Source organism: Harmonia axyridis, chromosome 5 (genome assembly GCF_914767665.1).
Source record: "Harmonia axyridis chromosome 5, icHarAxyr1.1, whole genome shotgun sequence".
In the NCBI taxonomy this organism is placed as follows: domain Eukaryota; kingdom Metazoa; phylum Arthropoda; class Insecta; order Coleoptera; family Coccinellidae; genus Harmonia; species Harmonia axyridis.
The window spans coordinates 17,657,312-17,677,195 of record NC_059505.1 but is presented as its reverse complement, the minus strand read 5'-3'; the positions used below and the strand labels follow the sequence as shown (position 1 = coordinate 17,677,195).

The following is a 19,884-nucleotide window of genomic DNA, read 5'->3' as shown; positions in this document are numbered from 1 at the left end:
GCTACAGCATCCTATAACTTGTCCAAAATATATCAATTATGATGTTGAGCATCTCTCTGATTCCACAAAATACTTTTCACAAACATCGAACTTATGAATGCCTCCTTTTCCAATTTTATTTATTAATTGCGCAGCTGCGCGGCGATCAAAGAAAACAAACTTCCCCGATCTCGCCTCTATCCTCGCTTAACCGCCTCGCGCAACCGCATTCGGGATCGCTGCACTATGTACTACCCTATTAGAATATATTCGTTTGAATTCGCCTCTATCCTCTCTACTATCCTCTTCGCTCCTCTTGGTCGCTTCACTATGTTCCTAGCCTTACTTTCCACGTGTACTTTCACCACTCTCTCACACTTTGCACACCTCGCTGCGCAACTTTCACTCTACAACGTCTCAACTCGCATCTACTTCCTCTCGTCTCGATATGGATATGCTTTCAGTGAGCATAGAATTTGGGACACCCTTTTCATACAAAACTGGCTCTACCTCTTTTCACATGACGAAATTATTATTTTTATTATTACAAAATATTTATTATTACAAATCTAATGATTCACTCTCTCAAAAATAAAGGTTGAAATCATTGGCTAGTCTAACTGTTAACACAAGTTCCTGCTTTACTCCTCGAAATGCTTAAAAAAAAGCTGGAAGAAGTGTAGTTTCGGTGTTTAATTTCAGTTGTGTAGTATAAAGGTATAGTACTCCATAAAATTTCTACGTTCTTTGTCCCGGGTTGTTATTTCTCGGTTATTTTTTCCCAGTTATTTTTTCATTTGAAAGGGGGATATTCACGTTTAATTCATTTAATCATATTTATTGATTCACGATTATTTCTATCTTATGTTGGAAACGTTGTTGATAATGATTTGATATCTTCCACGTGTGAAGGCGTAATTCGACTGCTGAATCATAACTTTCTTGCCTTTCCTTTTTTTCCATTGTTTTCGTGGTCTACCCAAATATCTGTGTTTAGTCTTTCTTAACGACCCAGGGAAGTGAAAAGTCTATTTATTAAAATCCTGTTCCTAACTATTAGCAAACGATGCCCCCTAATTGTTCAAGCTGTAATGAAAATATTACAGACTCCCATACAACTATTGTATGCAACAAATGCTCAAACAATTTCCATCCGCTATGCGTGAATTTCTCCTATAGTGAAGTTGATAACCTTTCTCAGAAACAAAATGATTGGATTTGTCCGGTCTGTCATTGTTTTGAGCGCCATCTTAGGAGTAATTCGGCTATATCGTGCACTGCGTCTTTGGAGGTGGTTGCTGTTGATCCGACCTCTTCGGGGTCGAGAGGAAATTCTCCCTTAATTCTGGAGCACTTCCATCTGATGATGAAAAGAATTGGTGAGGTTGCTGCCAGTGTCCGTAGGAAAGAGGAGCGTCAGGAGTATATACACAGTCAGCTGGCTGCTTGTTCATTTTCCATTACCGACCATGCTAAATTACTATCTAACCACCAGCAGTCAATTGAAAAACTGCAATCAGATGTGTCCAGCTTGCGAGAGTCTCATGTAAAACTCTTAGAAGTGATGGAGATTAACTCCTCGAATGTAGATTGGAGGAATCATCTACTGAAACCACTTCTGACTTCATACGAGAAATCACACAATGTAATTATACACAACTTGCCCGAGGTTGGAGATGATAGACAAAGTGCGTCAACAATTGTGGAGCATATCTATCCAGTAATTTAATTGATTATACATCCTGTATTCCTGGTAAAGACAATAACAAGCCCAGATGGCTCAAAATTTCCTTTTCTAATCCTGATATTGTCAATAAAATTCTCAGGGGCGAAAAACTTTTGCATGGCAATTCACTTTATCGCGACATAATAATACGAGACGATAAAACAAGGGATCAAGTAGCTGAACTGACCCGCACTTCGTACGGAACTGAAGAGGAGATAGGATGCCGGCGAGAAGAATATAACAATTAAATATAAAAGAGGCAGAACGGTTATGAAATCGGTAAGCAAGTTCCAAACTGAATCCGGTTCAAAAAAGTAACTTTGAAGTCATGGCCAATTTTCTATACGAAAGTTCAATCTATGATCTCTAAATTCAACGAACTGATTGCTACCGTCCAAATATTACAACCCTTCATCATTTTCATAACTAAAACTTGGCTGAATGATGCTGTTCCTGATGGAGCTAGCCACAATACAGGTTATACTATACTATAGGCCACGGGGGGTCTGCATCTACCTGAAGGATAATATCATTGATGCCTTTAAAATATCAGTTTTTCACAATGACTGACAAGGGATGTACAACATCTTTATCGAAGTAACAGATCAGTATATATCTTTCACGAGAGCTTGCATTTATAGGTCTCGTCCTTGTATGGAGGACCAGTTACTCACTGAGTTAATAGAGGAAATGTCACATTCGAGCCGCAACATCATAATAACTGGTGATTTTAACTGTCCAGATGTACAATAGCCCCTCGCTAGACTCATCTAGAATCGGATCACGTGGTCTTGAAAACCGAGCTGCAGTTCTGTTATCTCTGTACAAATAAAGAGAATATTGAAATTTCCAAAAGGACAGATTAAGGCCACGGGGGGTCTGCATCTACCTGAAGGATAATATCATTGATGCCTTTAAAATATCAGTTTTTCACAATGACTGACAAGGGATGTACAACATCTTTATCGAAGTAACAGATCAGTATATATCTTTCACGAGAGCTTGCATTTATAGGTCTCGTCCTTGTATGGAGGACCAGTTACTCACTGAGTTAATAGAGGAAATGTCACATTCGAGCCGCAACATCATAATAACTGGTGATTTTAACTGTCCAGATGTACAATAGCCCCTCGCTAGACTCATCTAGAATCGGATCACGTGGTCTTGAAAACCGAGCTGCAGTTCTGTTATCTCTGTACAAATAAAGAGAATATTGAAATTTCCAAAAGGACAGATTAAGGCCACGGGGGGTCTGCATCTACCTGAAGGATAATATCATTGATGCCTTTAAAATATCAGTTTTTCACAATGACTGACACGGGATGTACAACATCTTTATCGAAGTAACAGATCAGTATATATCTTTCACGAGAGCTTGCATTTATAGGTCTCGTCCTTGTATGGAGGACCAGTTACTTACTGAGTTAATAGAGGAAATGTCACATTCGCGCCGCAACATCATAATAACTGGTGATTTTAACTGTCCAGATGTACAATAGCCCCTCGCTAGACTCATCTAGAATCGGATCACGTGGTCTTGAAAACCGAGCTGCAGTTCTGTTATCTCTGTACAAATAAAGAGAATATTGAAATTTCCAAAAGGACAGGGATATCTTCAATGCTGAGGTATTGTGATTGGTCTCATTTTTTCCCTGGCGATGATGGCATCGATATTCTTTGGGAGAAATTTCTGAAGATTTCCAGGATGCTGTCTCTTCCAACACACAATCTTTTTCAGTGAAGTAAAACCCACAGAAACCTTGGATAACGGGCAACCTTTTCAGCACTACGCTCGAAGTACTTAGTCTGATTACCGCAATTATCGTAATCACTGCAATCAGTTGACGTCATCTATCTGGGCGGCCAAGACCAAGTTTGAGAATGATTTGGTGTCGAAGGGAAACAGAAAGAAGTTCCTTAAGTATGTTCGCAACTCAGTGGATAGCCGAGTCTCTGTTCCTCTCATGAGAAAAACATCTGGAGTACTGTGCAGTGACAATTCTGAGTGTGCCAATATTCTGGCTGAGACTTTTTCCACCCATTTCAATGGGAAGCATGTGTCTTCGGTGCCATTTATGCGGACTCCTCGATGTTCATGCTCCATATTTCTTGTTCCAGAAATCTCTGCACACATCGACTCTTCCTTCGAAATGGCGCTCAGCATCTTTAACACCTGTATTCAAGAGTGGGGATAAGACTTCTCCTTCCAACTACCACCTGATTAGTCTTGTGTCATCTGTTTCCAAAGTTCTCGAAAGAATAGTCTCTGACCATATTCTCGAATTTGCTGAATCTAATAAACTAATACCTGATTAACAACATGGCTTTCTTTCGGGTCGTTCTACTCTTACGAATCTTTTCGTGGCAGTGAACGACTGGACCAAATCTGCAGACGCTTGTATTTCCACTGATGTTATCTACTTGGACTTTACGAAAGCATTTGAGTACCACACCGTCACCTCATTTACAACCTGGAGCATATGGAAATATGGAGACAACTCCTCTCTTGGATTGATTCGTTCTTCAACGGCAGATCATTCAGGGTCAGGGTTGGTGGTGTATTCTACGGTTTTGAGGTGAAGGTCAGGAGTGGGGTGCCTCAGAGTTCCGTTCTCGGCCCTATCCTTTTTCTGCTGTACACGTCGGGTCTACCCAGTCTATTTGACACTAGTTGCCTTCACTTTGCTGACGATGCAAAGTTGTACAGAGCTACTTCACTTTCTTGTTAAATAGTAACAGTCTTCGTGTCCACAACTACAAGTTGGCCAGAGAAGCGTTCGGGACCACTTGCCGAATGAATTTTATTTCCAACAGGGTCTTCGATGTTTGCAATCGTCTTCCGGCTGAGGTAGTGAACGCGTTTAAAAACGTGAATGGGTTTAAAAACGGGTATGATCGGTGGAGAGACAGTTTATCTGAACAAATTATGAATTAATTGTTTTTTTTTGCTCATGTTATGTTTAGGTTTGAGTTACTAGTTTGTTAGCAAAAAACTTTTTTTATTTACTGTTTTGAGTCCATAGGTATTTACCTCAAAGTAACAATTAATAAACACATGAATTATGATTGATACCAATTTTACATTAAATATTTCCCTTTGAATTCGATTGAAACTGAATTCGATGCTTTGTATTTTTTTGGATTTTGGGATCTAGCTGATATGAATTCATACTCACTTTTTTTTATAGGTGAGAATGTTTCCCTTCCAAAGCCATTTTTCGATAAATCGTCTCTGAATTTATATAAACCTTGAATCACAAAACTCAAAAAATATATTTTGAATGAAATATAAAAACATAAACTTGTGTATCCAATAAAAAATATGATCCATATAGTCAGACTCCCATTCAAAATACCCATTGTTGCTGAAAAATCATATAATTGAATTGATAGGCTCTCAGAGTAATGAACATGTTAGCACTATATCGATGGACTTAATCAAATTTTCAAGTGAATGTTTTTGTAGTTACTGATAGAAACAATGAAGCCTATTCTTGGTTATATGTATGGAGGTTAGCTAAGAGGAGCTTTCCGTTTCAAAACTGTCCGTCGAATTAATCCAAATTGAGGGCGCTAGTGAAGCTAGAGGGTGAGTTTCATAGAAAACGTCATAATGTTATAAATTATAATAGAGATAAAGCAAGAAGTAAAAAGGATGAAATAGGTTCACCTTCTTGGATTGGTTATCCTCTAGCGATTCTAGCGCCTCGTATTTAAATTTTCCGCTGGACACTTTCTCAACACTCCTACCATAATAGATTATTCTCCTTATCTCTACCCTCCATAGTTATAAGCATATGTAAACAAACAGTATTGCAGCATTTGAAATTATGAAACTCCACACGAAACTGTTGGAACACTATTACATCCAAATAATATTAGAAAGAACATAATTATTATTAATCTATTTTATTTCGAGCATAGAACAAACCTATCTTTTCATTGATATTTCATAGCAATACCTTACATCTGAAAAAATACCTACATCTGAAATACTACCAGTATTACAACAGGAAAGTACTTTACCAAGGTTCATATAAAAGTGTGCCATCTATACTAAAGGCTCATTTTCACGGTGCTGTCGCACTATCAAGATAGTGATGTCGCGATAGTTACTACAACCGTGAAAATGAGCCTTAACTAGTAGTTCCAAAAGTATTCACCTAGAAATATTCCAAATCCTAAAACTGAGAATGTTCCATAGGCACTTGCATTCAGATCTGGATGGCGATTCTGATATAAAGTAATCATACATAGCACCGCCATCACATACATAAAACTTGTATCTGAAATAGATTATCTATTGATGAATAATTTCAATTTGGTTTTGATATTTTATGATTCCTATTTAATTTTCGTTTGATAATACATGAAAAAAACGAATTGAATATAACGATTCGATACGTTTTTTTGGGAAGAATCCAAAATATGGAGTTCGCTACCAATAACTTTCATATTTCATAATAATATTCACTAAGGACCTGCTCTAGCGTTTCTGCCGCCCCGGCAAAAATACAAGTCGACGCCCTTGCAAGTTCGGGGTGAGATTTTTTTTATAAAAAGTTAAAAAGTTTTTATGGAACGAAAATGTATTGAGTGTAATTATTTCTTATGAATTCAAATTCAATCAGAAAAGATTATTAATTGATAAACTACTAAAGGAAAATAAAAATTGTTGGATAGAAAAGATTAAAATGAATTGCATATATTTGGTTTTTCCATGAATTGTTCGTAAACTCGTATTAGGTCACAAAAATCTACCCTTGATTTCAGCGGCTGGTATTACGTAAACAAAAGCGATCTTCGGCAGAGGGATTAGAGGCAATAAAGTGATAAAACTGTGAATAGAAACCAATTGCTAGTTATGAAAAGAAGCAAGAAGGATTTCTTATGAAGGCACGTCCCGGTCCGTAATGTTTTCAAGATGTTAAAAACGACAAATGTGGAAATGGAATCTATTGCAAATATTCGAAGGATAACTAGGAATTTCAGTTCCTTTAAAATCGCTCTTATGCCTACTACCGAAAACTAAATTCCAAGACTTTCCGAATTTCAGAATAGTACCTAGCATTTTAACACCTGACAAAGTACCTATCAAGTATCTGAAAAAGTATATTCAGATAGTAATTTGCATTCTTTTTTTTCAAAGTATCTGAAGATACCTTTGCAGAAAAGTATCTTATTTTGTATCTAGATACTCTTACAAAGTAAGTTTGACGGCTTAGTCAACTTTATTTTAAAATATAATTGATTTATAAAATTCAATACATTCTTTTAGTAATTTAGTAGATTTCTCGGAAAAAGTAGAAAATACCTTCTTCCAATATTTGCCGCCCCTCTAGAATAGGCTTTGCGGTTTCAGGTTCTTCTGCTGAGTTCCGACTTTATAAAACGCTCGAACATTTTGTTTTTTAATCCTTAAGATGATAGTGTGTTACAATCGGATGAACCATTATTTCAAATTCGAATGCGCCCACCTCCAAAACTAGTTAATTTGGTAAAAAATCAAGTCTGAAATTCTTTGAAATTAAAAAGAAGTATTCAACACATTCTTCTTGGAATTCGGATTTCTGAAAAAAAATTGAAAATGCCGCCCTCCAATATGCCAAATAGCCAGCCTACAGATCTTCTGATTCAGTGTTCAATTAAGAAAAATTTCATCAAGGGGCAATTGACAGTTCCAGGCGAAGGAAGTAAAAAATGAGAACATTTTAGGAAAATATTTTTGTTCATAAAGTAGAATATCATAAAACAATCCTAGCGCCCCAATTTTTCTCCAGGGGGCACCTGGACAGTTTTGGGGCGCACTATAACCCCGAAAACGTACCTGAAAGAATCACGGATCATATTTCTTTGGGAACATTATATTATCAAATTAAGTGAATATGATTTTTTCTATTAAGTCTATCTCAGAATCCGACGCTTCGAACGTAGGTACTTTCCAGTTCCAAAAAATGATGATAATAATGAAATGATGAAAATAAAAATTATAGAACATACCTTCAGTAACCTACTTTGAAATCCTTAAATCCTAATTGTCCGCAAAAAGGGGTTTGCGGTCAATTTCAGATGAATTTTGCTACTATTATTGAACAACCAGAAAATTGTGAAATGCAACTTACCCCAACGGGCTGCAGAAGAAACCTAGGCGAATCACCGATAATCTGGTTCCAAAAAGGAGGTTCCAAGGAAGGGAATTCAGGGGAATTTACCTCCCTTAAGTACCTATGGCTTCACCTGGCTGATGATAAATTCAGGGCACTTCACGAATAGTTGTTCAATATTATTTTGTTCACTAACACTAGTAGATGACGATGCAGAAGATAGATGAAAATAAATCAAACTTAATTATGATTATTTATCAGAAGATTAATTGATTTGTCTCTTTTGAAACTTTTCTATTTAGCACGTACGATCGATATTGAAAATCTGTTCTGATTCTCCGCTGACAGCCGATACGAAATCAGATTCTACCGGGGTCGGTCGAGAAGAAATACGACCGTAGTTCACGACTAAACATGCCGCCCGCCTTGAAGTGTCCCTTCAGTAAGATAACTGAACTGAAGAAGTGAACAGACGAAATAATTCAGGAGCAATCTACTGAGTTGGAAGAGGACACAATTTAACGACTGGTCGCCGAATTGTCCCAGACGCTGTGGCATCATCAGCAACGCGGGTTGTGGAATCAGCTCCCGGAAAAACAGGTGATATACGACCGATAGACCACTTTAGAGGGGGAAGATTGTCATCTCGAATGACGACAACGGTACCTGGAAGGATAGGGGTAGATGGCTGCAACCACTTGTGACGTTGCTGCAAGGTATGCAAGTATTCCTGACGCCAACGCTTCCAGAAGTCCTGCTGAAATCGCTGGACTAATTGCCAACGAGATAACCGGTTCACAGACACAGTACTGACATAGTTGTCAGGAGGAGCTGTTAGGGACCGGAAAACCAAGAAATGCCCTGGTGTAAGGGCCTCAAAATCAGAAGGATCAGATGATGGAAGATACAGAGGACGAGAGTTGAGGATGGCTTCAACCTGAGTGCAGACGGTGAGAAACTCCTCGTAAGTGAGTTTCTGCTCGCCAATAACGCGAGTAAGATGATGTTTAGCAGATTTTACAGCGGCCTCCCACAGGCCGCCAAAGTGAGGACTGGAAGGGGGTATGAATCGCCAGTCAGTTCCGGACGACGAGGCGGCATCACAGAGACTCTGCTGATGTTGTGGAGCAGACAGTAAGCGGCCAAGGTCACGAAGGTAGTTATGAGCACCAACAAAGTTGGTCCCGTTATCCGAAAAGATGACGGAAGGATGACCTCGGCGTGCAACAAAGCGCCGATAAGCAGCGATGAACGCTGGGGTTGACAGCTCAGATGCCAATTCTAGATGAACTGCTTTAGTAGAGAAGCAGATGAAGACAACCAGATATGCCTTCGTGCTAACGGCTCCGCGTAGTCGTGCACTCGTCACATAAAATGGGCCGGCGTAGTCGACACCAGTAGTTAGAAAAGCCATAGCAGATGATAGCCGCTCTGGTGGAAGATTGCCCATTGGCTGTATTAGAGGACGGGGCTTGCAAGAAAAGCATCGGTTGCACTTGCGCAGACGATTGCGTACTACATTACGTCCGTCCAATATCCAGTACCGTCGACGAATGTACGAATGAGTAGCTAAAGCACCGGCGTGCAGAAGACGATAATGGGCATCATCGATTATCAGATGAGTGAGATGATTGTCCTTCGGTAGAAGAACAGGATGTTTGTGTCGATATGGTAATAAAGAGGCTGAAAGGCGACCTCCAACTCGAATGAGTCCATGCTCATCGCAAAAAAGGTGAAGTTTTATGATGAGTCGATGACGAGAAGATGGTTTCTGCAGCTCAGCCAGCTCCTCGGCAAAATGAACAGATTGAACCAGACGTATTAAGCAGATCTCTGCTTCCTGAAGCTCAACAGAGGTGAGAAAACCTGTGCGAGGTAAAGCTGAACCACGAGCATTCAGTATGAAACGTCGACAAAAGGCAATGACGCGCTTGAGTCGAAGATACGAAGAAAAACGGTCAATCATGGTGGGTTCACCGGAGACAACCATCAACACTAAAGCGGAGAGCGGCTTGGCTTCTTCGTCCACTTGATCAATTTGAGATGAATCAACAGAGGACAGGGGCCATAGAGAGGAATCGAGAGACAACCAAGGAGGACCGCGCCACCACAATGGGTGGTGATGAATATCTGAGGGCATCAATCCTCGAGAGGCGCAATCAGCTGGATTGTCTTCAGATATCACATGCCTCCAGCAATTAGAAGGAATCAAATCCTGTATCTCAGCGACTCGATTGCCAACAAATGTCTTCCACCTGTGACTCTCACCACGGATCCACGACAAGGCAACGGAAGAATCGCAAAAGGCAATGTAGTCAGCACTGAGATTCTGTAAAACGCGGGTAGACAAATGATGCATGAGTTTTGCGAGAAGATGGGCACCGCAGAGTTCTAGACGAGGCAGGGACATTGCCTTACAAGGAGAAATTTTGGATTTGGCCGCTAGAAGAGACACGTGGAATCGACCGGTTGATGTAGGAGTGCTTAGATAAACGACAGCAGCATAGCCGGATTCAGAGGCATCACTGAAGCCGATGAAGCGATGAGCAGAAGAAGAAACGGCAGGGATGAATCGTGGTATGTGAAGCTCTGTCAAAGTGGGAAGCTGGGATTGAAACTGCAACCACCGGTTTTGAATCTCATTCGAGAGAGGTTGATCCCATTCTAGATGAAGTAGATAGAGCTGGCGAAAGAAGATTTTGGCATAGAAAGTGACTGGAGTTAGCCATCCCAAAGGATCGAAGATTCTAGCCATCTGACTCAGCACGTTCCGTTTGGTGACTGTCGTTGAGTTTAAACGGACGGAATAAAAGAAGTGATCAGATGCGGGATTCCATCCAAGTCCCAGAATGTTGAGACTTGGTTCACGGTCAAGAAGAAGGGGGTCAATAGAGGAGGATTCCCTACGATGATCAGATGGGATACCGTCTAGCAGCGGAAGATGATTAGTAGCCCATTTACGCAGCTCAAAACCACCCGCCATGAGCAGGTCTTGAACCTGCTTTCGCAATTCAAGAGCTTCAGATTCGGAAGAACAGCCGGTCAAGATGTCATCGACATAAATCTCATTCAGCAAGACTTGCCTTGCCGTAGGAAATCTGAGTCCGTCGTCCGAAGCTAGCTGATGAAGGGTTCTAAGTGCTAGGTAAGGAGCCGAGGAAACTCCATAGGTGACTGTGTTCAGACGATAATATTGGAGGGGTTCCCGTTTGGAGAAACGCCAGACGATGCGTTGATAATCCCTCTGCTCAGGGCGTATCAGGATCTGTCGATACATCTGTCAGATATCGGCAGTAAAAACAAATTGATGTAGACGAAAACGAAGCAGAAGAGTGGAAATGTCCGCTAGCAGCTTCGGGCCGGTAAGCAGAAGATCGTTTAGGGATTTGCCATTAGCAGATGCGCAAGAGGCGTTGAAGACAACTCGAATTTTAGTAGCAGGATCATCTGGACGGTGTACAGGATGATGAGGAATATAATAAGGTTCATATCGAGGATGGTCAAATGATTCAGGAACCAATTCCATGTGACCACTCGAGAGATAATCTCGCATAAACTCATGATAGGCGACACGAAGATCAGGGTTATTTTCTAGACGATGTTCTAGTCGAAGAAACTGCCTAGTCGCCACATTGACAGAGGTACCCAGACGATAAGATGAGAAGGGCAAACCAACAGTGGAGTCACAAGTGACTTCAGCGCGATACAGAACTTCACACTCCTTCTCGGCAGGGGTCAAAGGAAGCACGTCAGGTACTTTATCGAGTTCCCAAAAACGCCGAACGATGTTGACAAGTTCCTGATCTGAATGACGCGGGGAGCTCAGAGGGTCCGTGACGACCGGAGAACTTATCACATCAGATGATAAGATACGGGCAGAAGCATCAGGAGAATCAGTATTGTCCGAAGGAACATGGCAGGCGGCCTCTGATAGAAGGACTTTGGGCTGAGAAGGGGATGGAGAAGACACAGCAGATGATGACCCTGCTGAAAATGAAGGAAAAGTATTTTGACTAGAAGGTCGAATGCGACCATGAACAGTGGCCGGTGAAAAGGACACGTGTTTTGTCTTCCTCCGATGGCGAGCATACGGCCCATAAAGTACCCAACCTAAGGTGGTAGATAATGTACCTGGAAGCTCAGACGATGGGCACAAGGTGCCAGGAAGGACTACATGAGGAAGCACAGCCGAGCCGATCAACATTCCAATGGCACGAGGAATAAAAAAGAGTGGATCAGCCAGGCTGAGTTTCTGAAACTCAGGCCACCGGCCGTTGAATGCTTTGACAGGAAGAGGATCTATTTGGCTGTCAATAACGTAAGCTTTGATGATAAGATTGGGAGGATCCCCTTGGTGATAGAGAGTGACGTATGCGTACCCCTGAATGCGAAACTGATCCGCGTTACTCAAGGTGCGAAGTTGAATGGTTTCAGGGTGGATGAATAGACGAAGCTTGGAGGCCCACTCACGGGTGATGAGGGTGTGCTGGCAGCCGGAATCCAGGAGAGCACGACCGAACACGACATTCCGCTGGTTATCAAGACGTATCCAAGCGGTAGGCATGAGATAGTCAGGATTATTGGTCTGACGCAAATAAGACCGCGGAGATGAAGACAGATGATAAGAAGAGAACAGACGGAAAGACGAAGACAGATGTTTGTTTGACGGAGTAAGACAACCGCGAGATGACCAGTGCAGTCATTCGGAACCACTTCCAGAGGAGTGGGAAGAATGAAGGGGTGGTGAAGCTGGCGAGGCTCGAGACGACACTGCACCTGCCGCCTCAGGGCTCCGGCGTGACATCATCGAGATCCCCGCTGATCGAGCCCTTATTGAGGTGCCCCGAGAGGTGACAGCACGGGTTGGCTCCTCTGATGAAACAGAGGGCGAAGAAGGACGTTCTGTCGTTGAAAGGGATTTCCTTCCAGCATAGGAAACGGAAGGGGATGCAGTGGCAGCAGATGCCGCGGCAGCAGATGCCAGATGGAGAATTGTATGGTGTCGTCCCCCGCATGTGTGACAGCTCTGACTCGAACTGCACTTAGCGGTGGCATGGAAAGACGACATGCAATTTCTACATAGCCGCCTTTCAGTCACGAAAGCTCGTCGCTGATTAACGTTCATGGCCTTGAACTCACGACACTGGCGAACAGAATGATTCGCCGAGCAAAACACACACGCGGAAGACGACGAAGGGCACGCACCAGCGTAAGCAGGGCGGCGAGGATGCACACCAGAGGATGAAGGCACAGACGATGGGAAAACAGATGCTGAGCCTGCTGGAGATTGAGGTCATAATGATCCCTTCGGCGCAATGGATGAGGTGACGGAAGTGCTTTCCAACACTCGCAACTGTCGATTGGTGAATTCGAGCAACTGAGCGAGAGTGGGAAAGTCATCAGAGGATAACTGTCCCTCAAACAAGTGGCGAGATGGTATATCGAGGTTGCGCAAAGCTAGTGAAAACAAGAGGAAGTCAGCCAGATCTGAAATGGGTAATGCCTTGATGGCATGAATGGCATTCTGATGCGTCGTGACGAATTTCTTCAATTGTGGTAAGGAAGACACAGATGCGGGCCGTGAATCCAAGATCTGATTCACATAAAGATTCGCCAACCGACGAGGGTTTTGATACCGGGAGTGAAGGGCTTGATAGGCCAGAGGGTAATTCACCGAATTTAATTGAAATCCAGAGATGACAGATGCTGCTTCACCAGAGATGGCAGATGCCAAGAGGTGAAACTTCTGAACGGGCGCCAGGGAATTGTTCTGATGTACTAAGGCATCGAATAGAGCGATAAATCCGGGCCATTCCTCAACCTTGCCCTGAAAGCAAGGCAGGTCAACCCGCGGAATAGGTAGCTCAGCCGATGACAATGATGGCGCCTTAACAGACGTAGATGCGGTTAGACGACTATGGGCGGCACGTACATGTAGGCAAATTTCAAAAAATGCCTCGAATTTTGATGGTGATCCGATCTGACCAGGCTCCTCTAGCTGAGAATTGAGTTGGACAACTAACTCATCAGCCTCTCTGAAAGTCTTTTCCACTTTGACCAACTCAGTCAGACACATGTTGGCCACATCGACTTCTGTGGTCAAATCCTTTATTAATTTAAGAAGAGTAGATGCCGCAGAAAATGCATTCTCGCGCTTGATGACAGATGTTGCTAAAGAGGCCTTCAATTTATCCATTGACGGCATTTTGAATTGTCGACTGACCCCGGTATGTATATCGGTATAAATTAATTCCGAAAAATCTAAGAAGAACAGACGATGTGTTTATCGTTGAAGATAATGAACAGATGACGCGCGATAAGATAACAGTGTTATGAATTTTCAATAACTACCCAATTAATGAATGACAATCAAATCACGAATTCAATCAGATGAACGGAAATGACAATTAGACTGAATTTAGGGGGTTTTAAGATATTTACCCAGGTTTCGGCACCAATAATTGTCCGCAAAAAGGGGTTTGCGGTCAATTTCAGATGAATTTTGCTACTAATATTGAACAACCAGAAAATTGTGAAATGCAACTTACCCCAACGGGCTGCAGAAGAAACCTAGGCGAATCACCGCTAATCTGGTTCCAAAGGAGGTTCTAAGGAAGGGAATTCAGGGGAATTTACCTCCCTTAAGTACCTATGGCTTCACCTGGCTGATGATAAATTCAGGGCACTTCACGAATAGTTGTTCAATATTATTTTGTTCACTAACAGTAGTAGATGATGATGCAGAAGATAGATGAAAATAAATCAAACTTAATCATGATTATTTATCAGAAGATTAATTGATTTGTCTCTTTTGAAACTTTTCTATTTAGCACGTACGATCGATATTGAGAATCTGTTCTGATTCTCCGCTGACAGCCGATACGAAATCAGATTCTACCGGGGTCGGTCGAGAAGAAATACGACCGTAGTTCACGACTGAACAAATCCAAAGGCAAATCGAAAAATTCAGAATATAACACTTACTTTGCACATACAGTACGATAAAAAAATATTGTTATATAATTGAACGTGGTATAAAATAAAATGAACTTCTCATATATTTATTTCTTAGGAAGCATGAGATGGAAATGATGAAATGGAAACGTATCTCGTATATTTTGCATTAATCTGGGGAATCAGCATTCTGGTTGGAGAATTGTAAAGAAAAATATCATCCACCGGCTACCCTAGTAAAGCAATAAAATTGAGCAGTTTAGCAAAGGGAACGCTGACAAGCTTGATTAGTACATCTGTTTTTTAGCATCAATAACTCGTAAACAGTACTGTGAGGGAGTCTACACGACATCTGGATATTTATGAGTGTTGTGTATAATGCGGCACCTTTGATGGTTTCTCTTGTTGATTAAATTTGTCTGTATATTTTCGTGTTCGATTTAAATTTCATTTCTTACTTTCTACACATGTGATTTTTGTTGATCGCGCTTGAAATGCCACCCTAGAATTTTGCCACCCTAGGCGATCGCCTAACCTGCCTACCCCCTAGCGACGGCCCTGGGACCACTTTGGGGATCATTGGTGAAGAAGAGCTTAAAACTAGATTCATCGTGACTGTCAAGATGGTAACTAATTTTCTAACAATATTCTTGTCAATCAATCCATGTTTTTTGTTTGAGAACAAAGTTCGAGTCTAACAAGAGATGTTAACTTTTTCCTTATTTTGAACCAATGGGCTCCACAGTGGTTCAAATTTTTTTTTTTAATTGGTTTCAATCCCACTCACCAAATTGATAATTGGACTGACTAGGGCACATATGATAACATGCTGAAAGGAGACCTTCGATTATCAAAGCTATACCCATAGAATAGAAAAGTCCATAATGTACAGGAATACCAACTTCCTGCAAATAATAATTATCTTTATTGAAGGCATTTATTAACACATAAACTAACTTACGAATCGAAAGGGCAATACTTGTTGCCTATGAAATGTTGCGAAAAGAAATAATATTCCCATGAAAATATACCCAATGTTGGAGAAAATATGGTTGAAATCGCTGAAACTGAACAATGGATGGGCGCAGAGAAAATTATAATAGCACAAATCTTCATCTCCAGTGTAATTCAGCATCTGAAAATCAGTTTCATCATATAAATTCTGAAATCAACATAGCAACATTTTGTCCACAAAAAGAATTGATGATAATTTACAAAGATTTTAATAATAATAATAATAATCATAATAAAAAGTTTATTTGCTTTCAACACAACCTTATATATTCTATTGAATACTGCAAATAAACATGATGAACAGAGGCTCACTAGAGGTTCGCCTGTTAGTTCTGATTACAATATCTCCATATTTTGAAATGAAAAACTGATTACAAAAATAATAGGAGATTTCTGAAAGGATATGAATTGTATTAATATCTATCGGAAATCAAAACTGCGCAGGAATCAATTAAACAAAAAAAAAACTAAGAACAATAAACAAAGTGCCTAAAACTTTGTGTTTGGATTTTTTTTTAATTTTTGGGTGTAAAAGTGATAAAACACAGAAATAAACAAAATAATTGTCATTTATTTTGAAAAAAATCAAAAGCACAAAAGGCTGTACATCTGTCCTACATAAAGGACAATAGGCATATAGAATACCATTCTTATTATTGGTTATGATTATTTACAAAGAATTTATTTCACAAAGATTATAACCAAGCTTTCAACATGTAAACCAATATCACATTTATTATTGCACAGGGTGATTGTTTTTGAATGACATATGCAGCATTTAGTTTGCTTCTCTTGTGGTACCACCAAATGGTCTTTTCTCTCCGAAAAGTGAAAGATTTCTCATTTTGCGTCAAAAAAGCCTTCTTCTGAAGGCAAGTTGGTCGAATTCACTTTCTTGATTTTTGTGAAGATGCCAAGTACTAATTGTCATTGCCATATACATGCAATGAAAAATATGGAAAAAGAATAGGTTCCCCAAAGATATACCTTTTACAGCTTTGCCGTGTTAATAAGTTTATCGAGACCATATTATAACACCATTCCTAAACACTTGGTCCGCACGCGCCAGCTGTTCAGGATCGTATTTTTGGTCTGGTCGGACCAATTGTTTTGGAGCTTTATGATTCGAACTGAATAAATTTATTGAAAACCTGAAGGTGATAACTACGGTATAACTTTGGGGAACCTATAGCACTTCTTTCCTCCTTTATGTACTCTATATTAAAATACATTTTGGTTGGATTTATCAACATTTTTTTATTGTAGAATTTGACAAGTTGTGGTTGGTTTAAAAGCTCCTTTTTTTGGGGTTGCTTTTTACAGAATTTATGGGGACAATTCCAGCTGCTGAAGATCCAAATGTCAGGATAATTATCATTCCACTTAACAAAAATTATGTTTCAATCACTAATTCTTGTATAATCGAAAACACCTCTGTTCTTCTTCTCCATATCGACGCTGGATTTCAACGTTGACTTAGATATGCGATTTCAACCATTGTTTCTGTCTCTTCTTCTTAGTGAGGCGCTTATCCAGCCGAACTGAGGCCTAGTGGCCCATTGTTCATCCGCATTATTAAATTATCCGCATTCGCATATTAAATTATGATCAAATAATTATTAAATTATTCGTTTTGAACGATGCGGAATTGTTCCTGTACTTACGATTCCTTTTTCAAGAATGGCTTTTATTAGAGCTGGTGACGAGAAAAAGTTGCCGAAGAAAAAATGAAACTTGGGCCCCGGCCATCTAGTTCTGAGTTATCCTAGACCTGAGGATCCAACCCAAAGTTTGCAGCCATAGCTAATTTTTTTATTATGAATAAACTGTTTACAGCCATGTCAGCCATTATAAGGAACCATATCAAATGAAAATGAAGGAACCATAGCCTCATCAATGCTATGGTTCACCTCCATAGGAGTTTTGCCAAAAATTTGTGAGGGAAAAGTTTAGCAAATTGGAAAATGCTATTTCTTCGGGAAAAACATAGTCGTCAGCTGGCAGATACTGAAAATCCCCTGAAACAAAAACTCAAAATTCAACACCATGTAGATATTACCAAACAAAAACATTATTTCAAAATCGATAATAAATTGACGCAACAGTTATTTGAGAATACATTTTCACCAATAATATTGAATAGAAAACTTTATTTTAATATATATGAACTTACCTCGCAAACTGTATCCCCATTCCTCCATTTCTCAGAATTGTTTGAATTCAAATGTGTTTTATTTTTCACCTTTTCACAATTTTCCTTTCAAACGCTGTTTATTCAACATCTACCTAGAAACCATAGACCTATAATAACATGGACTGGCCCTCACGTGGCTTCTACTCACTTCGCTCTGCGGACTATCGAAGAGAGAGAGGTGTTGTGAAGGAAGGAAGTAGAAAGGCAGAAAATGCGAATTTACTAAGGGAATAGCGCGTTTTTGATTTTTTTTTTGGAGAAATATTGAGTTTTTTGCATTAGTTGATTATTGAAATAGCTAAATGGCTATGGGAATAAAGCGTTTTTAATTTTTTTAATGAGAAATATTGAGTTATTCGGATGGAAATAGAATTGAAATAGCTTGATTTGGCTATAGGAATAAAGCGCTTTAAATTTTTTCTAAGAAAAATATTGAGTTATTCGGATGAGAATAGTATTGAAATAGTTAAATGAATCACATTTCAGAATTGTATGGTACAGATTTTCATGTAATCTAAAATTTCTTTCAGAAAAAGGTGAATTTTATTGAGTGCTACCTGAAAGAAAATATTTTTTAATTTCTATTCCAGAGTTTTTAGATCGTTCAATATATCAATAATATTATAGATAATTAAATTTATATTCGATATAATGTAACACTACAAGTGTAACTGAGTTTAAGGAAATTCAAAATTTGTGATAAGTAAAAACACAACAGAAAACTTATGAAACTTTTAAAATTTTATATATTTTATCTTCTGAAAAAATAGCCCTTATATTTTTAGAAATATACTGAGGAAATAGAATAGTGAGTGTTATTGGGAATGAAAGTGCCATATTTATCGAAGGACAAATTCAGCTTTACGTTCCAAAAGTATACATCTTCCTCTACTCTAACTGTTTAAAAAAGTACTGCAAATTTTATTCATGGGTTTATTATATTAACTTTTATCATCAAATATGCAAGCACATATGGAAAAAAAACATATAATAAATATCAATATAATAAAATTATGATTAACATTTGACGAAGAGATTTAAATCAGGGCTTCGAAACTGGAATAACATGGTCAAAAATTCATAACTCCGTATCTATGAAGGGCAGGAATTTGCTGTATAGTATTCATTATTATTTTAGTAACACATGTTCTCAATTTCAAAATTGTATGGTTCCTTCCTTCAAAACTTTGGTTCCATATAGAGATTGACATAATAGTCCTCTGTTTTGAAGTGATTACTACATATTACGGTTGTGGCAGAAGGTTTTTTGTCTTTACTCCATATTTCCATCACCCATCACATTTGATTGCTCGGAAACCTGTGAAAATATTCAATAAAATAAACGATAAATCCCTTCTTGTTATCTTACCTATGAAATGTCACGTCCAACCCTTTTTTGGATATACCAACACATTTATAAGCTACACACGAAGCAGAGATACTTAAAATTGTTTATTAGTACTGAAAAAAGCACCAGAACACAAACAAACACTCAGTAAATTGTTTAAAAATCAGTAATCACCACAAGAAAACACATACAATCAGTTCAGAAAACCAATGTTACGCCTTTAAACTTTCATCCTTGTCACAATACACCGATATCAATGGTCTCTCTCTAACACCCAGTCCATGTTATTATAGGTCTATGCTAGAAACTGATCTCCGAATGTCATCTGCAACGAAGGAAGTGCTAGTCTAAACAGGATTCAACAATTTTTGGGCGTCCTACATATTGTCAATACAAATAATGACTGACACTTGCTAATGAATGAATGGAAACCTACTTTTTCGAGGTACCCGTGGAGGAGGTAGTTGGGTTATTTGTCCGCGCTCCGCAGTAATTCATACTGAGTAGAGTCTGCCAGCATTCAATAAGGTGCCTGCTATTTCGTTTGTTTGTCATCTTAGGTATA

General features: G+C 39.5%; 1 protein-coding gene across 3 annotated transcripts in view; it reads right to left on the bottom strand.

Annotated features, from left to right (window-relative positions):
* LOC123681264 (SID1 transmembrane family member 1-like) overlaps positions 1–19,884 on the bottom strand; it is a 66,455-nt gene that overhangs the window by 6,626 nt on the left and 39,945 nt on the right. For 2 of the 3 annotated variants that reach the window (XM_045619565.1, XM_045619566.1), the window contains exons 8-11: positions 15,725–15,898; positions 15,551–15,668; positions 5,869–5,991; positions 4,882–5,070 (exon numbers count right to left, since the gene is read on the bottom strand). In XM_045619565.1, coding sequence (XP_045475521.1) covers positions 4,882–5,070; positions 5,869–5,991; positions 15,551–15,668; positions 15,725–15,898 — 604 coding nt within the window. The remainder of the gene's footprint in view (positions 1–4,881; positions 5,071–5,868; positions 5,992–15,550; positions 15,669–15,724; positions 15,899–19,884) is intronic. The other variant, XM_045619567.1, reaches the window with a different exon arrangement.